Genomic DNA, 18,223 nt, shown 5'->3' on the forward strand with positions numbered 1-18,223 from the left:
GTAAGCCAAAGCACACTGCACATGCACAAGAGGCTGTGTCTTATACAGGAGCTAAGTTTTAAAGTTAGCCTAAAGGGGCTGTGGATACAGCTCAGTGGTGGAGTCCTTGTGCAGCATATAAGAGGTGCTAGGTTTGACACCCAGGACTGCTAGAAAAATAAAGTCAGTCAGTAAAGCAAAAAATCAAGTAAAAATAACCCTTGAAAGTCCCTTAAATTGTCATCGTTTTCTATAGATTACCTCAGTACAAAAATATAACACTGACATGGTGGTACATGCCTAGAGGCTGAGGCATGGAGGATCTCAAGTTCAAGGCCAATCTCAGCAACTTAGTGAGGCCCTAGCAACTTACTGAGATTCTATCTCAAAAGAAAAAGGGGTAGGAATGAGGTTCAGCGGTAAAGCTTCCCTGAGTTCAATACCCAGTACCAAAAAAACCCAAAATACACACATACACACACATATACACATACACATACAGTTGTATATATGATACCATATATTACAGATGTATAAATATATACTGTATTATATTTAGTAACAAACTGTATAGTAGAGAGCCAAGCTGTATAAGACAATATGAATCTCACACAAATAAGACTATGGGACAGCTGACAATTTTATTTGCTCTTTTAAATTTTGCATTGGTTGTAGACTTGAGTCAGGAGGATACACACAATTTAAACACACCAATATCAATGGATGAAATAGAAGAAGCAATCAAAAGACTACCAACCAAGAAAAGCCCAGGACCGGCTGGGTATACAGCGGAGTTTTACAAAACCTTTAAAGAAGAATTAATACCAATACTTTTCAAGTTATTTCAGGAAATAGAAAAAGAGGGAGCTCTGCCAAATTCATTCTATGAGGCCATCATCACCCTGATTCCGAAACCAGACAAAGACACCTCAAAGAAAGAAAACTACACACCAATATCTCTGATGAACCTAGATGCAAAAATCCTCAATAAAATTCTGGCAAATCGGATACAAAAGGCACATCAAAAAAATTGTGCACCATGATCAAGTAGGATTCATCCCTGGGATGCAAGGATGGTTCAATATACGGAAATCAATAAATGTTATTCACCACATCAATAGACTTAAAGATAAGAACCATATGATCATCTCGATAGATGCATAAAAAGCATTCGACAAAGTACAGCATCCCTTTATGTTCAAAACATTAGAAAAACTAGGGATAACAGGAACTTACCTCGACATTGTAAAAGCTATCTATGCTAAGCCTCAGGCTAGCATCATTCTGAATGGAGAAAAATTGAAGGCATTCCCTCTAAAATCTGGAACAAGACAGGGATGCCCTCTATCACCACTTCTATTCAATATAATTCTTGAAACACTGGCCAGAGCAATTAGACAGATGAAAGAAATTAAAGGCATAAAAATAGGAAAAGAAGAATTTAAATTATCACTATTTGCAGATCATATGATTCTATACCTAGAAGACCCAAAAGGGTCTACAAAAAAACTACTAGAACTAATAAATGAATTCAGCAAAGTGGCAGGATATAAAATCAACACGCATAAATCAAAGGCATTTCTGTACATCAGCAACAAAACCTCTGAAACGGAAATGAGGAAAAACACTCCATTCACAAAATCCTCAAAAAAAATAAAATACTTGGGAATCAACCTAACAAAAGAGGTGAAAGATTTATACAATGAAAACTACAGAACCCTAAAGAGAGAAGTAGAAGAAGATCTTAGAAGATGGAAAAATATACCCTGTTCATGGATAGGCAGAATTAACATCATCAAAATGGCGATATTACCAAAAGTTCTCTATAGGTTTAATGCAATGCCAATCAAAATCCCAACGGCATTTCTTGTAGAAATAGATAAAGCAATCATGAAATTCATATGGAAAAATAAAAGACCCAGAATAGCAAAAGCAATTCTAAGCAGGAAGTGTGAATCAGGCGGTATAGTACCAAAACAGGCGGGTGGACCAATGGTACAGAATAGAGGACACAGAGACTAATCCACAAAGCTACAACTATCGTATATTTGATAAAGGAGCTAAAAGCATGCAATGGAGGAAGGATAGCATCTTCAACAAATGGTGTTGGGAAAACTGGAAATCCACATGCAACAAAATGAAAGTGAATCCCCTCCTCTCGCCATGCACAAAAGTTAACTCAAAGTGGATCAAGGAGCTAGATATCAAATCAGAGACTCTGCGTCTGATAGAAGAAAAAGTTGGCTCCGATCTACATATTGTGGGGTCGGGCTCCAAATTCCTTAATAGGACACCCATAGCACAAGAGTTAATAACAAGAATCAACAAATGGGACTTACTTAAACTGAAAAGTTTTTTCTCAGCAAGAGAAACAATAAGAGAGGTAAATAGGGAGCCTACATCATGGGAACAAATTTTTACTCCTCACACTTCAGATAGAGCCCTAATATCCAGAGTATACAAAGAACTCAAAAAATTAGACAATAAGATAACAAATAACCCAATCAACAAATGGGCCAAGGACCTGAACAGACACTTCTCAGAGGAGGACATACAATCAATCAACAAGTACATGAAAAAATGCTCACCATCTCTAGCAGTCAGAGAAATGCAAATCAAAACCACCCGAAGATACCATCTCACTCCAGTAAGATTGGCAGCCATTATGAAGTCAAACAACAAGTGCTGGCGAGGATGTGGCGAAAAGGGTACTCTTGTACATTGCTGGTGGGACTGCAAACTGGTGCGGCCAATTTGGAAAGCAGTATGGAGATTCCTGGGAAAGCTGGGAATGGAACCACCATTTGACCCAGCTATTGCCCTTCTCGGACTATTCCCTGAAGACCTTAAAAGAGCGTACTACAGGGATACTGCCACATCGATGTTCACAGCAGCACAATTCACAATTGCTAGACTGTGGAACCAACCCAGATGCCCTTCAATAGATGAATGGATAAAAAAAAATGTGGCATTTATACACCATGGAGTATTACGCAGCACTAAAAAATGACAAAATCATGGAATTTGCAGGGAAATGGATGGCACTAGAGCAGATTATGCTTAGTGAAGCTAGCCAATCCCTAAAAAGCAAATACCAAATGTCTTCTTTGATATAATGAGAGCAACTAAGAACAGAGCAGGGAGGAAGAGCAGGAAGAAAAGATTAACATTAAACAGATACATGAGTTGGGAGGGAAAGGGAGAGAAAAGGGAAATTGCATGGTAATGGAGGGAGACCCTCATTGTTATACAAAATTACATATAAGAGGTTGTGAGGGTAATGGGAAAATAAACAAGGAGAGAAATGAATTACAGTAGATGGGGTAGAGAGAGAAGATGGGAGGGGAGGGGAGGGGGGATAGTAGAGGATAGGAAAGGTAGCGGAATACAACAGTTACTAATAGGGCATTATGTAAAAATGTGGATGTGTAACCGATGTGATTCTGCAATCTGTATTTGGGGTAAAAATGGGAGTTCATAACCCACTTGAATCTAATGTATGAAATATGATATGTCAAGAGCTTTGTAATGTTTTGAACAACCAATAAAAAATTTGCATTGGTTGAATGTGAATGAGTAAGAAATAAGAAGCAAACAATATTAATTGCTCTTATATTACGTTAGTTAAAACTTATGTGAGTTCTTTATCAGCAAATTAAAAATTTCTAGAAAGTTTACTAATTACATAAATACAATGCTCTGTTCAGTGAAAGAAACCACCTGATAGGCTAATGTTTTGCCCATAGATGATACAATGGAAGCTAATATCCCAAGCCATAATGCATGGGCGTAAGCCCCATCATATATACATAACCAGCCAGAACATTTAAGATTAGGACTCCCTCTCCACACACCCCCCAAAATCAAAGAAAAACAAGTAGTTTATTGGTTGTCACATACCTGCTCCGACTTCTGTCAACAGGAAAGATTCTAATAGATTTATCAAAACTAGCAGACACAAACTCTTTCCCAGTGGGGGAGTAATCCACATCAAGCACTGCAGATACATGATCCATGTGGACCATTAAAGGAGTGTCCAGTGCACGCATATCAAAAGTATATAAGCTGTAAAAGAATTTTAAAATTCTGATATAAATTTCTAGAAAAAGCCATATGTGTTTCTAAAAGGCATTAATGAAAATAAGACCCACTGATTAATCATGGGCATCTAAATAAATAGCTCAATTCTGAACACAGGCAGGCAAGAGACAAGGAAAAATATCAACTTTTTATTGCTCCTTAAGATTACACACACACACACCACACACACACACACACACACACACACTTTTTTCCTCATAATGTAAATAGAAAATGTGAAAATTTCAAAGACATTACAAAGAATACAAAAATTACCTTTAACTCTATTACTCAGAGAAAGTCAGTTGGTACAATAAAGACTTTTAAACATCTTTTTACTATGCTATTTAAATTTATATTTTTAATAAAATTGAGATTAATACGGTATCAAGCTTTATATTTTAATATAAAAATAATTTATATTCTTCTCATGAATATTTTCTCATATCATTAAATAATCTTTGAAAAGATTTTATTCTTAAATGAGTACAAGTAATTTCTATTTTTTGAAACATAGTTTCCAATTTTAAAAAATAATGCTTAAACGAAACTCAAATATTTGAATTTGAATTAAAAACTGAAATTCAATTAAAGTTGGATCGATTTCTAAAGTAGGATTTTCACATCTGAAAGCAGGAGCATTTTTAAGGCTTGAGTTGACAAATCATTTGCAACAAAGCTGAGTTAATTTATATTCCTATCAGTGACATACCAGGGAGCAGAACTATAAAGCTCTAAACAAACAAACATACATAAAAACAGTTATGCTGAGCTACAAAATTTTTTTTAAAAAGTGAACACAGCTTTTCAAGGGGTGTACCAAAATAAGAAAGTTACTTTATGCATAAATGGTAAAACCTACTGACTTTTGAGTTTCAAGATTAACAACTAAAATAGTGCCCCAAATGAGCCAACAAAGACAATGGATAAAAGTAATACAGCATTACAGTGACCAATAATACCAAAATATTTCAAGATGCTAAGATTACTGAGTTTAAGTTTTAGAAAAAAGAAGGTATCTTCCCCAAAGTTCTTCCCCAAAGTTATGTAATAATCACAAAAGAAAGTATAATAACTGTTGTAAAAAATCTGATGGACGTCACCTTAATCAAGGTTAATATTATCATTAGTAAAATATACTGACATCAAGTACCAAATCTTTACATGATACAGTTATGATCTATATGTGAAATGTCCCCCAAAAGCTCAGGTGTTTAAGACTTGGTTCCCAATGCAGTAGTGTTAATGGTGGGGGCCTTTGGAAGGTGATTGGTTCATGAAGGCTCTAACCTTATCAGTGGATTAATCTACTAATAAATTCCTAAATTAAAGGTTGAGAGGTGGCAGAAACTGCAAAGTTGTACAAAGTAGGTCACTGGGGTAATCTCCACTTCTTTCGTGACCACCATGAGGTAAATACTATTCCTCTGCCATGAGTTCTACAAGCAACATTGGACTGAAACCTCAAAAATCTGTGAGCCAAAATAAGTATTCTCTTCTTTTGTTTTTCTCAGGTATTGTCACAGCAAAAGAAAGCTGATTAACATACTAAGACAGGCACATCAATTTTGTGGTATTCTTGACAAAAACATAACTTCTATCTAATAATGAGAAAACATTAGCTAAACCCAAATTAAGGGCAGTTTTCAAAATAAGTGAAAGGTAAGTCCTCTTCAAAAGGACTAAGGTTCCGAGCATAGTGGCACATGCTTGTAAACCCAGAAGGTAGGGAGGCTGAGGCAGGAGGCTCATGAGTTCAAAGCCAGCCTCAGCAACTTAGTGAGGCCCTAAACAACTTAGCGAGACGCTGTATCTTAATAAAAAATAAAAAGGATGTGGCTTAGTGGTTAAGCACCCCTGGTTCAATCCCTGGTACCAAAAAAAAAAAAAAGTACTAAGTATTATGTACCAAATGTTGGTATGTCTTCTCAGAATTCATATGTCGAAGTCCAATCCCCAATTGTGATGGTATTTGGAGGTAGGGTCTTTGGGGAAACAATAAGGTCATAAAGGAAGAGATAGAATCTGTGCCCTCATAAGAAGAATCCAGAGAACTAGCCTGCCCTAAGAAAAGAAGAGGGGAGGAGAGAGGAGGGGAGTTCAAGAGTGGATGGCTGGATGCAACCTAGAAGAGGGCCTTTATCAGAACCTGACTATGTTGGCACCTAGATCTCCAACCACCAGGTTCCTAAACTCTGAGAAATAAATGTGTGTTGCTTAAGCCACCCTATTTCATGGTAATTTGTTGCAGCAGTCTGAACTAAGATATAAGGTTACAGAAGATGAGAAAAGACTGAAAAACAGTTATAGATTAAGTAGACTAAGGAAACATGACAATTAAATTCAACCTGAGATCCTGCATCAGAACCCTGAATAGAAAAAGAACACTGCTGGAAAAACTGGTGATGGAATAAAGTCTGTAGCTTAGTTAATAGTAAAAATGTACCAATGGTAACCTCTGGGTTTTGCTATGATTATGTTGTGTAAGACATTACCATTAGGGGACAATGACAACATGTCATATTTTTGCAATTTCTTAGTAAACCTAAAATTATTTCAAAGGTATGTTTTTAAAAATTAATACTTGCCAGGCTCAGTGGCACACACCTGTAATCCCAGCAGCTGGGGAGGCTGAGGCAGGAGCAAGATCACAAGTTCAAAGCCAGCCTCACCAAATTATCGAGACCTTAGGCCACTCAGTGAGACCCTTTCTCCAAATAAAATACAAAAAAGGGCTGGGGATGTGGCTAAGTGGTTAAACATCCCTGAGTTTAATACCTGGTACAAAAAAAAGAATTGCACTGCTCTTTAAGAAATAATTTTTTAAACTTTTAAAGAATTGTCACCCAAGATCATACTGATTTTTGAGGTTAAATTTTTGAGTTGGCAACTGCTTCAGAATGTTACCTGCCTAGTACAACAGTTCTCAACAAGGTTTGAGTTATGAGACTCTTTAGGGATCATCTATATCAAAGTTTTCTTCTTACGGATGATAAAACTATGACAAAGAATTAGTTTAAATGATGTGCCCAACTTTCTACAGCAATTACTGCTTGACCTAGATTCTAACTTGGGTTTCTAATTCAGAACAATTAGAATATTTAAAGGACATTTATAAAAGAAGGAAAATATTTACACATACAGAAAAGGGATACCACAGCAAGATGATTTTCAAGTAAAAGCAATTATGGGACATTCTAACAATCACTTCTTATACTGTTCTTTGTTCTGGGTGCTATGATATATAACTCTTCCCAAGGCAAGAAATTCCAAGGAAGCTCTGAAAAAAGTCCACCTTGTCAAAATAGCTAATGAGAATGTACTTTATTAAAGTGGTCACAATACTGCAGTATTACTCTTATCATTCATTGCCTTTAATTGGAACACTGTCATTTAATTTTAAAACATCAATAAAAGCAAAAAAGGATTTCGTTTAGTGTGAGCGGTTACTGCTAGTTAATACCAACCAACTGTGCGTCTTTTTAGTACAGAAATCATAGGAGATGATTTTAGTCATTACCACTAAAACATTATGTAATAAATCGCATTTATGAACTAATATTACTGTTTATGCTTTCACATCTATAAAGTGGAATACAAAATTTAAATACAGAATATCTAAGTTCAATCCACCACCAAACTTCAACCTTTTCTAATGAAACAAACAAACAAAATTATTAGGAACCTACCATATACGTAGTACTACAACAAATGCATTGGATAAGAATTAGCAGGTTAATCTCTCTGCTTCAATATCCTAAAAAAGGTGATGTTTGTTTTTGTTTTCATCTTTCAAGAAAAGATGAAATAAGAGCCATTGTGCAATGCTTCAACAAATGTTAAAACATTACATAAGGAAATAAAATTCTACATAGATCAAGAATATAAGGCTGCTGCGGGCACAATGGCTCATGCTTTGTAATCCTAGTGGCTCAGGATGCTAAAGCAGAAGGGTTGCAAGTTCAAAGCTAGACTCAGCAAAAGTGAGGCAACTCAGTGAGACCCTCCCTGTCTTTAAATAAAATACAAAATTGGGCTAGGGGATGTGGCTCAGTGGTTGAGTGCCTCTGAGTTCAACCCCAGCCCCCCCCCCCCAAAAAAAATAGAATATAAGGCTGCTAAGTAAATTTTACACAACAGAGTCACAGAATAACCTATCCGCAAATATTAAGCTAAAAATTTCAAGTATAATTTTTCTTCTGCCTTAATACTGAAACAGTGACAGTTGATGGCATAAGTACATAAGTAAGAGCTACCAATATTTGTAGGCAGATGCCAGGTATGGTGGCACATGCCTGCAATCCCAGTGACTTGGGAGACTGACACAGGAGGATCATAAGTTCAAGGCCAGCCTTAGCAACTTACTGAGGCCCCAAGCAACTTAGAGAGACTGTCTCAAAATAAAAAACAACAAGAGTTAGGGATGTAGTCCAGTCGTAAAGTGCCTAAGTACCCCCTACCCACCCAAAATTGAAGGCAATTATTTTTGTTTCCATTAAAACATGATGGTTTAGTCTTTACGTATAGAGTATATCAAAGTACCAAACTTCGTTCATAAAGGGCCAGGTAGTAAATATTTTTGGCCAAGTAGACCATAAGGTCTGTATCAAAATTATTCAACTGAGGCATTACAGCACAAAAGCAGCCATATCTAATACACACATAAATGGATGTAAACAAACTGAAGTAAAACTTTTTATAAAAACACAACGCAGGATTTTTTCCAGAGGTTATAGTTTACTATCCTTGGTATACATCATTCTGAAAACAGAAAATAATTTTCTAAGAAGCCCTTCCAATTTTGAAATTATTTTTAATAAAACACATCAGTTTTCTAACTTGTATATGAAGGTATACTTACCTAGTAAAATATACTGTATTAGTAAAATGTATGCAATTGAGCCCTTTCTGATAGAATAAATTTTTACAAAAGAAAAACTTACTTGTAATCTTCATTTGCTGCAGTAAAAATAAAAGCTTCCATAGGGTTCCAACAGATTGTATTTGTTCTCATATCTAAGATAACCTGAGAAAGGAAGCACACATTAGCCTTTTAGTATGAAGTTAATTATCTTTAAAAAGAATAAATTTCCTTCTTCATTTCTTTTTCGCCCCCATTGATTGAAGCAAATATTTAATAAACATGTACTATGTATACACTATCATTCAAGGAATGGGAAATCAATTAATAATTGTTTCCTGAATACACAGGCAGAGTGGCAAATATGAAAAATAGAAAAATGGTTAATACCTTGTCCCTGAATTTCAAATAATTTAAATGATTAAGTATCAAATTAGGGACAAAATTAATGGTGAGTTTAGAATTAAAGTGCAGAAGAAATGTTTTCAAAAGACCAGCATAATTTGAACTCATTTATGATTACCAATAATTTAGAGTGCTTCTCAACAGAATGCCACTGGTATTTTGGGGAGGATAATCTTATTGTGTGTGATTGTCCACTGTAGGATGTTTAACAAGCAGCTCTCCAGTAACTGTTCTTCTCATGTTTGAACACTATACCTTGTGCGGGAACATAACCCGATTGAAAACTACTATATTTAGAAAAGATAACAAGAAACAATGACAAGGGTCAGGGATGTACCATGATTGGGCAACAGCACACATTAAACCCTGGGTTCAATTCCTAGTACCACAAAAAATAAAAATGAAAAATGAAGGAAGAGAAAAAACACTGACAGTAGAAACAACAATTAAAAAACAAAACAGTGTTTAATATACTCTGCCTATTGCCTGACAGACTGAAAAGAATAAACAGAGTGCAAACTGGATGGAACCAGTTATTTTCTACAACCTAAAAGTAGTGGAAGGGGCTGGGGATGTGGCTCAAGCGGTAGTGGGCTCGCCTGGCATGCGTGTGGCCTGGGTTCGATCCTCAGCACCACATACAAACAAAGATGTTGTGTCTGCCGAAAACTGAAAGATAAATATTAAAATTCTTTCTCCTCTCTCTCTCTCTTAAAATAAATAAATAAATAAATAAAAGTAGTGGAACACCATTAAAAAATAGTACTCATTTTTCCACCTATGACAATATTTCTCTCCCTCTTCAGAATTAGCATAAATTGTATTAGCTTTGACATGTAAGTCCTGGAATTATCATCTTAGAACTGTTGGGAAGTCTATTACCTTGGACAAGATAGTGCCTGTCTAAAAAACAAACAAATAACAACAACAACAACAACAACAAAAAAAACACCCTGAAAACTAAATAGTACCCATCAGCATATATCTAAACAAATAAAGCTGGTTATGTGAATGAGTTCTAAAACTTTCAGGAATAAAATACTTTATCTATCATATATGTCATCTGATAATCATGAGGCCTGATATATTATTATATATTTCTAAGTAGTAATATACAAGATATGTCATTAAATAATTTTCAATTCAATAAGTACAAATTAGATGTCTAAGACATGCTGGCATCATAGAAGACACAGAAACTTAAGGGTCTCTACAGTGCAATGAGAAGCTGAGAGAATGCCACTCTGGGATATAAGACTATCTCTTTGAAAATAAAAATATTTGCTCCACATTTTCAGCTACTCAATTTACAGAGAAATGATAAAAAGCAAAGACAAAATTGAAACTCACCTTTTTCAGAGGAGTAGCTTGCCTCATATCATATAGTACTATATTTCTATCAGAAGCACAACTTCCCAAAAGAAATGTCTAAAAATAATTATAATAATCACCAGTTAAAAGTCAGGCTTGGCAGCAAACCATGTCTATTCAGTGCACAAATGAATTAATAACCTTAATCTTTATGCTAAAACACGAAATTGTAATATTAAAGCTCATTTTATGAGGTTATAAATCATGTGTAATCTTAGAAACCTAAGTAGTTTCATTGTGAAGTCCCCATACATATATTTTAGATGCCAGTGATAACAGTGTGCAGCTAACACTGTTTTTAAATTTATAATAGAACATATTTTATTTATGTATTCTTCAACTTTGACTTGTTTAAGCTTTCACTACTATAAACAACACTTAAAATATTTCTACTCACTAACAGTTTTCCTTAGGAAAATTTCAGGAGTGACACTACTGAACTTAAAAGTATAAACAATTTCATGGCTTTGGATATTCAGGGCTACTTATTTTCTGAAAAGACAATATATACCGCAATGTGGGAATAAGCTAATTTTACCGCAATACGACAGTCTTACTAATGTCATTTAAAAGTTAATATCTGTTCTTTTGTTTGTGGTACTGGGGATTGAACCCCAGATACTCTATCACTGAAGGGTATCTCCAGTTCTTTTTGTTTTCTATTTTTGAAAGTGTCTCGCTAAGTTGCCAAGGCTGGCCTCAAACTTGTGATCCTCCTGTCTCAGGTTCCCTAGAAGTCACTACCTCTATTTGACAATATTTTCTTCACACGTAAATTTTCTGCTTTATTAGAAGTTAAATATTTGTTAACTCTCTATATAAATTAGGCCTGTTCTTTGTCCAACCTTTTTAAGATGTTTCAAACATTTAGCTTATTCCTAAATCAGTTTTAAATGTGCAAGGTACTTACATAACCACTGACATTAAGTGAAAATAAGCCCTCTACTACCTAGTTCAGGAGCCCTAAATACTACCCTTTCTCTTCACTCATGGTTTCTAACACACAACTCTTCCTTCTGCCGACTATTTCATAGTGCAAATGGATCAGGACAGGAAGTTACTTACTAAATTGGTGTATGGTCTGCTAACTCCTACTACTACTGAGCATATACTGTTCAAATCAACATCATAAAGCTAATGTTACAACCATGATTTCTTCTCAGACTTTTCCAAAAGCCTCCTCTCTCAACTGTTGCCTCTGAGAGCTGCCCTAGAGACCCCTCAACTTTTCTTGGCTTTTCCTTATGTCATCTTAGGGTATGACCAGATTCCATTTCTAAACATAAAGACTGATCTGAGGAAAGCAAAAAAATCTACCTACTCTGAAAGTCAATTTTCACATTGTAAAATATGGGAACACTCAAGATAAATTTTTGGTTTTACTGAATATTAGGCTTCAATATTTTAACAGAAGATTAATTATTAATAATTAGAGTAGACAAACATACTCCATTTGTTCACAGCAACATGTCCTTTCCATTAAGTTTGATACAGGATAAGAGAAACACACACCATTTGTTTTTAGCACTCAGTTTATAGGTTTAATAATAAACAGGAGAATGAATAGAGCTATTATGTAGGCAAGTGTGACAAACATGGTTGCTAGGTCATGACTAGTAATGAAACATGGTTGCTAGGTCATGACTAGTAGTGACTTATGATTTCTGAATTGGCCATCAGCTCCTTTGACGTAGATGTTCACCAAAATAGAAAAGCAAAAGATTTGTCCCTTGAAAAGCAGAAATCCATCTGTCTGGGTTCATTATTTTTTATAGTAATATCGTCATCATCTTGAATTTGAGTAGCATTTTAAAAAATGTTCACATACATTACTATAATTTACGCTCACAAAAACACCCATGACATACACTGAGAGATATAATTAAACTCATTTTAAAATAAAAAATATAGAGAAGAATTGTGATGTGGATAAAATCAATTCAAAGGTACACTGGCAGAAAATACAGTTTTGACTTGGCTCCACAGTAAGTGGGACATAAAACATTCTTTCAAGTTGCTTGTGTTTGTAGTCCTACACTGTAAAGCCAGCTTGGTCCTCTAGGCCGTACTGTACTCTATAACCAAGGGAAACATGAAGGAAGCTAGCTGGAGGATGGAATGAGGGTACAATAGAAAGAGATACTCTAGACTAGGAATTAGTAAACTTTTTTCTGTAAAAGGCCAGAGAGTAAGTATTTTAGAATTTGTGGGCCATGTTACAGCAATTACTCAATGCTGCCATTGTAGTGTAAAACAGCTACAGACAGTAAGTAAACAAGAGAGCCAAACTGTGTTTTAGTAGTACTTTATAAAAACAGGCAATGGGTCACATCTGGTCACAGATTGTGCTTTGCCAACCTCTGCTCTAGATCTGTAGCATCTCCTAGAAGTGTGTACATAGGCACATGTGGGTGGCAAGAAAGGTGTATTTAGACTGCTTTCTTGGCAATACTTCAAAGACACACTCACATCACACTACAGCACCTTATATTCTATTACATCATATAGTTCTCATTATTTGCTACTTTGACTTAATCTTTCTTCCCTCCTTTTACTAGTCTGAGTCTCTGAGGGTAAAAAACTTACATATCAGGATTTTTGTTTACAGCACCTAATATGGTAGCCTCCTGATAACTTGTAAAATGAGATTATGCATGCTTTGATCTCTTTTTCTTTCTGAAGGAAAGCATCTCTACTGAGTGTTCTGAACAATGAATTCATCATTACTATGTGTTCTTTTTGGGGTGGGGGGACTGAACCCTAGGGTGCTCAACCACTGAGCCACATCCTTAGCCCTTTTTTATATTTTACTTAGGGACAGGGTCTTGCTAAGTTACTTAGGGTGTTGCTAAGTTGCTGAGGCTGGCTTTGAACTGGCAATCCTCCTGCCTCGGCCTTCGCAGCCACTGGGATTACGGGTGTGCACTACAACACCTGGCTATTAAAATGCATTCTAACAATAAAGCCCAGAAAAAGATCTGGAGTCTTTGCTAGCATAGACTCCAGGGAGCCTTCATTCCTAAATTCACACCTGAATAGATAATATGTAGTGGCCAATCTCTTAAGTCTTCTCTTAGACCAGGAAGGAACTTGGCAGACTTTTAAACAAAGAAAAATATCACTAATTTTCACAGTATAATAATGATCATGCATGTTATTATGAAGCACTATATCCTTATGATTTATAAAGAAAACAATGCTCAATTTTGCTGTTTCTGACCTCCGATAATTAAAAAAAAAAACTAACATTTTTCTAAAAGTACAATGAAATAATCAGTGAAACATGAGTGTTGAAGGTATACATAAATTCAAAGTTAAACAGTTGAGTATTTGCGTAGTTCTACCTCCATAAGCACACACACATCCTTTCTCTCAAAATGTTAACACTGATGTCTGGAACTAAACTTCAGAGAAACATGTTGAGATTTGACAGAACTTGGATATAATCTGAAAAAAGTGATCAAATGCCAGAAAACCAATAAAATTTTAAAAACTCCTTTATCCAAAAGTTTCCTACACAGAGCTGAAATGATTAAATAACAACAACATATTTTTTAAAATAACATTACCTCAATTGGGTTAAACTTAACACTACTTATACTGTCATATCCCCAGGTCATTGAACATATAGGATTGGTTCTTTGTTCATCCCAAATGTCAACTTGCTGTCCACATGTGGCAAAAGCAGGATCTTTCCAGTGATGATCAATTCCAGTATACACTGTCTTTAAAAGCAAAGAGATTGTTACAGATGGATGTTTCCACTACTATTTCAAATTTGCAGGCTAAAAATTTAAATACATCTATCCATACTTTCATTTTTAAGGAAATCCCCAAAACAAAACAAAACAAAATGACTTCTTTTAAAGCTATTCCTGCAAGTGGAAGAAAGTATTCTAAAGAGTTAAAAAAAGATTTAAGAATGAACCCAATTTTGTTTTAGGAATTATCACCTGGGAATTACCTCCATCTTAAATTCATACAACACCTTCATGTCCCTTGGAACATTTGGAATTTCTTGATATCTGAGGCAGAACCAAAATATATACTAACCAGTATACTGCACTTGCTCTTAGCCAGAAGGTCAAGAAAAGATTAATCACAATACTGAAATAAAGTGGTGATTTAAAAAATTGGAACATATTTAGGTTAAAGAGTAAATCTAATTTTAGAATTTTGCCTCAACATAAAAATGTATGCATTATAAAACATGGATAGTTCAAACATTCTGAATTAAACTTAAGCTATGATAACTAAACCATAGCATCTCATCTACAGAACAATTTGTAAGAAGCATCATACACTACACTTCTTCATTTCCTTCATTTTCTTTCAAGAAAATCTGAGCTGTGTAAGATCTATGATGATATAAAACCAAACAGAAGCTGAAGCATTATTTTTTCTAACCTCTACCTTGTAGATTTTATTCTATGTTGTTTTATAATAAATGTTCCTTTGTGTCCTATAGCTAAAAACAAATCAAGCCCTACTATAATAAACTCCAAAAAACTGTTCAAATTCTTTAGCTTTGAAGAAATGTAACTGAATTAAAAATTGCTTAAAATAGTTCAATTATTACAGATAAAAACCTCTCATTTCATATTTACATTTTTTCCTTTCTGGAAATTATAATTATGAAATAATAAAAAGAGAGAAGAGTTTTAATAGGCAAATTACAAGGAAATTTAAATTTATACCTTTCCTAAGATTGTATGCAGTGGCTCTTCCTCTTCTCCACAGCCTGGTCCATCCATTTTCCATTGCTTCACAGTTTTGTCATCACCAACCTAGAAATATTTGTTTTATTATGATGGTAATGAACAACAGTTATAAATTAAAACTTGCCAACACATATCAAATTATAAACATTTCATTTTTAAAAAACCACACATACAATATTCTTCCTTTATCACATTTACTGATGCAGTTACATGCCACCCTTCTATGGAAAAGAATTGTGACACATACATGAAGTAGATAAAATTAAAAATAAAATAGCATAAGTAAAGCAAAAGAATAATAATAGGAAAAAGAAGGTCATAAATATGATGCAAAATGCACTCAGTCATAAGAATGTCACTTCAAATTAGGGAAAAATGGATTATAATAAATGGCTTGAATATTAGGTAAAGTTTAAGCTGATCTGATGCCATACATAATACAATGATATATAATTACAAATGTAAAAATGAAATAAGACATAAAAAGCAAGAGAAAAGGCATTATTTATAATCTTGTAATAAAGCCCTTCTTCCTGTGACATAGGACTCTGCAAACTACTGAATTAGTGGTTTTCAAGGTCCCTGGAGGACCCTGAGAACTTTTGGGGGGTTCATAAGATCAAAATTATTTGCTAATGCTAGAAAAAGCATCATTTGTTTTCTCACCACGCTTACGGTTGCCTAGATTGTGACAAAACAATGGTGAGTAGACGTGTAGGCAGCTCAACCCAAAAAAGGCTAAGTAAAAATATATAATAACTTAGCTCTGAGTATTTGGTAGTCATATTTGAAATTAGGTCAAATAGGAATGCAAAACAGAAAGTGTAATATAACATGGTCTGTGGTTTAAAATATATAGTAATAATATATGTGGTACTGCATAACTATACATACACACATTGAGTATCCCTTGTCTGAAGGTAATTTTTTACAATATTTTTAATATGTACACATGAAACAGTTTTTATTGATGCACTGTAATTATACACAATTATGGCATTCATTATACATAACAGATTTTGATCAATTTCATTCTGCTTTTCCTTCCCATTCCCTCCCCAGGTCTATTTGCTTTACTCTATTGATCTCCCATCTATTATTATTAAATTAATAAATTATATGTAAAAATGTGATTCACTGTGGTATATCTCTGTACATGGTAGATCTTGTTCCCCAGTACTCCTTCATGCTCTTCCTTCTCTCTTGATCCCTTCCTCTATTCTATTTGGTCTCCCTTCTATTTTTATTGAAACTGTTTTATGGCATAAAACTTTCCACTTTGGGCATTATGCCAATGCTCAAAAACTTTCAGAGTTTAAAGTACTTCAGATTTCAGACTAAGAATGTTTAAACTGTACCAAATTGCTAGTTTTAAAGTTTACACTTCTGGGCTGGGGATATAGCTCAGCTGGTAGAGTGCTTGCCTCACATGCACAAGGCCCTGGGTTCAACCCTGAGCACCACAATAAATAAATAAATAAAGTTTATATTTCTATGTTATATAAAATTTATATTGAATTTTTAAACTTTTTTAAATATTTTTTTTAGATATAGATGGACACAATACCTTTATTTGTTTATTTATTTTTATGTGGTACTGAGAATTGAGCCCAGTTGCCTCACACATGCGAGGCAAGGGTTCTACAGCTGAGCCACAACCCCAGCCCCTATACTGAATTTTTAATAAAAATAATGAGACATTTTTATCTACAAAAGGAACATGAATTTAGCTTTCTTTTTGCAGCAAATTAAAAAATGGAAACATTTCCAGCAAATCACTTCACATTACACAAAACATCAGAAAACTGATTAAGGACAGGTTTTGGCAATAGAATCAGGAATTTCTGGTTTTGAAGATACTGATAAATAGAATCCGTAACAACATCCTTACAATAGGCTAAAAGTATCTAGTTAGACACATCTTATTAATAACTCTGAATCTGAGCTACTGACAACATACTAAAACTCAATTCTGAAATCTGATTCTACTGGGAGTTAGTAAGGTATAATCCGGATACCTGGGGCTTGGCCTATCGGGTTTTGACCAATGGGATATTTTAGCTTTTATAGAAAACAGGATAAACTGTGTCCTTGAACACACACCCCCTTGAGGCAATTTCTCTCAAAGCTTCTGATATAATATCTGCAAGCTCAAGACTGAACTTCCTTGTAAATGACTAAGCTGCTGTACACAGTCTATTGAGTACAAGCTTCAGCAGAACATCAATCTTGAAAAAGGTTTAACAACACTTTGTGCAAACAAGAAAACATTCTGGTTAGAATATTTCATCTCCATGCTGGGTAAGCTAAGAAAGACCTTCTGATATTACAAACTGGGGTACCTTAGATATTATAAAAGTCAGTTGATGAAGGTTTATCTTTTGTGACACTGTATAATAAACATTTTTTAAAACAGTGACAAAATTGTGGCAACTTTCATTACAGTGCATCAATAAAAACTGTTTCAAGTCTAACAAAGTAAACATTATTTTAAGATATCTGAAAAAAGGGAATAAGTGGTGAACATGAAACATTTTTATTGTTTTTAATTATTATTTTATATTTTTTAAGGTGACAGAAATCTATGGTATACATGCCCTCCCCACAAAATGACTAAATCAAGCTAATTAACAAATCCATTATCTCATATGCTTATTTTTTTGTGGTGAGAACATTTAAAATCTATTCTTTGAGCAACTTGCAAGAATACAGTATATTATTAATACCAAATTATTATTGTTATGACCAAACTGTACAACAGATCTCCTGAGCTTATTTCTTCTGCCTGTCTTCCTAGAACCCCACC

General features: G+C 34.6%; 1 protein-coding gene across 1 annotated transcript in view; it reads right to left on the minus strand.

Annotated features, from left to right (window-relative positions):
- The window catches only part of Dcaf13 (DDB1 and CUL4 associated factor 13), a 40,239-nt gene that overhangs the window by 6,794 nt on the left and 15,222 nt on the right, over nucleotides 1–18,223 (minus strand). Inside the window, exons 4-8 of the mRNA XM_027948888.2 lie at nucleotides 15,394–15,483; nucleotides 14,266–14,421; nucleotides 10,676–10,753; nucleotides 9,003–9,085; nucleotides 3,880–4,044 (exon numbers count right to left, since the gene is read on the minus strand). Of these exons, the coding sequence (XP_027804689.1) occupies nucleotides 3,880–4,044; nucleotides 9,003–9,085; nucleotides 10,676–10,753; nucleotides 14,266–14,421; nucleotides 15,394–15,483 (572 nt within the window). The remainder of the gene's footprint in view (nucleotides 1–3,879; nucleotides 4,045–9,002; nucleotides 9,086–10,675; nucleotides 10,754–14,265; nucleotides 14,422–15,393; nucleotides 15,484–18,223) is intronic.

This window comes from Marmota flaviventris, chromosome 15 (genome assembly GCF_047511675.1).
Source record: "Marmota flaviventris isolate mMarFla1 chromosome 15, mMarFla1.hap1, whole genome shotgun sequence".
Lineage (NCBI taxonomy): Eukaryota > Metazoa > Chordata > Mammalia > Rodentia > Sciuridae > Marmota > Marmota flaviventris.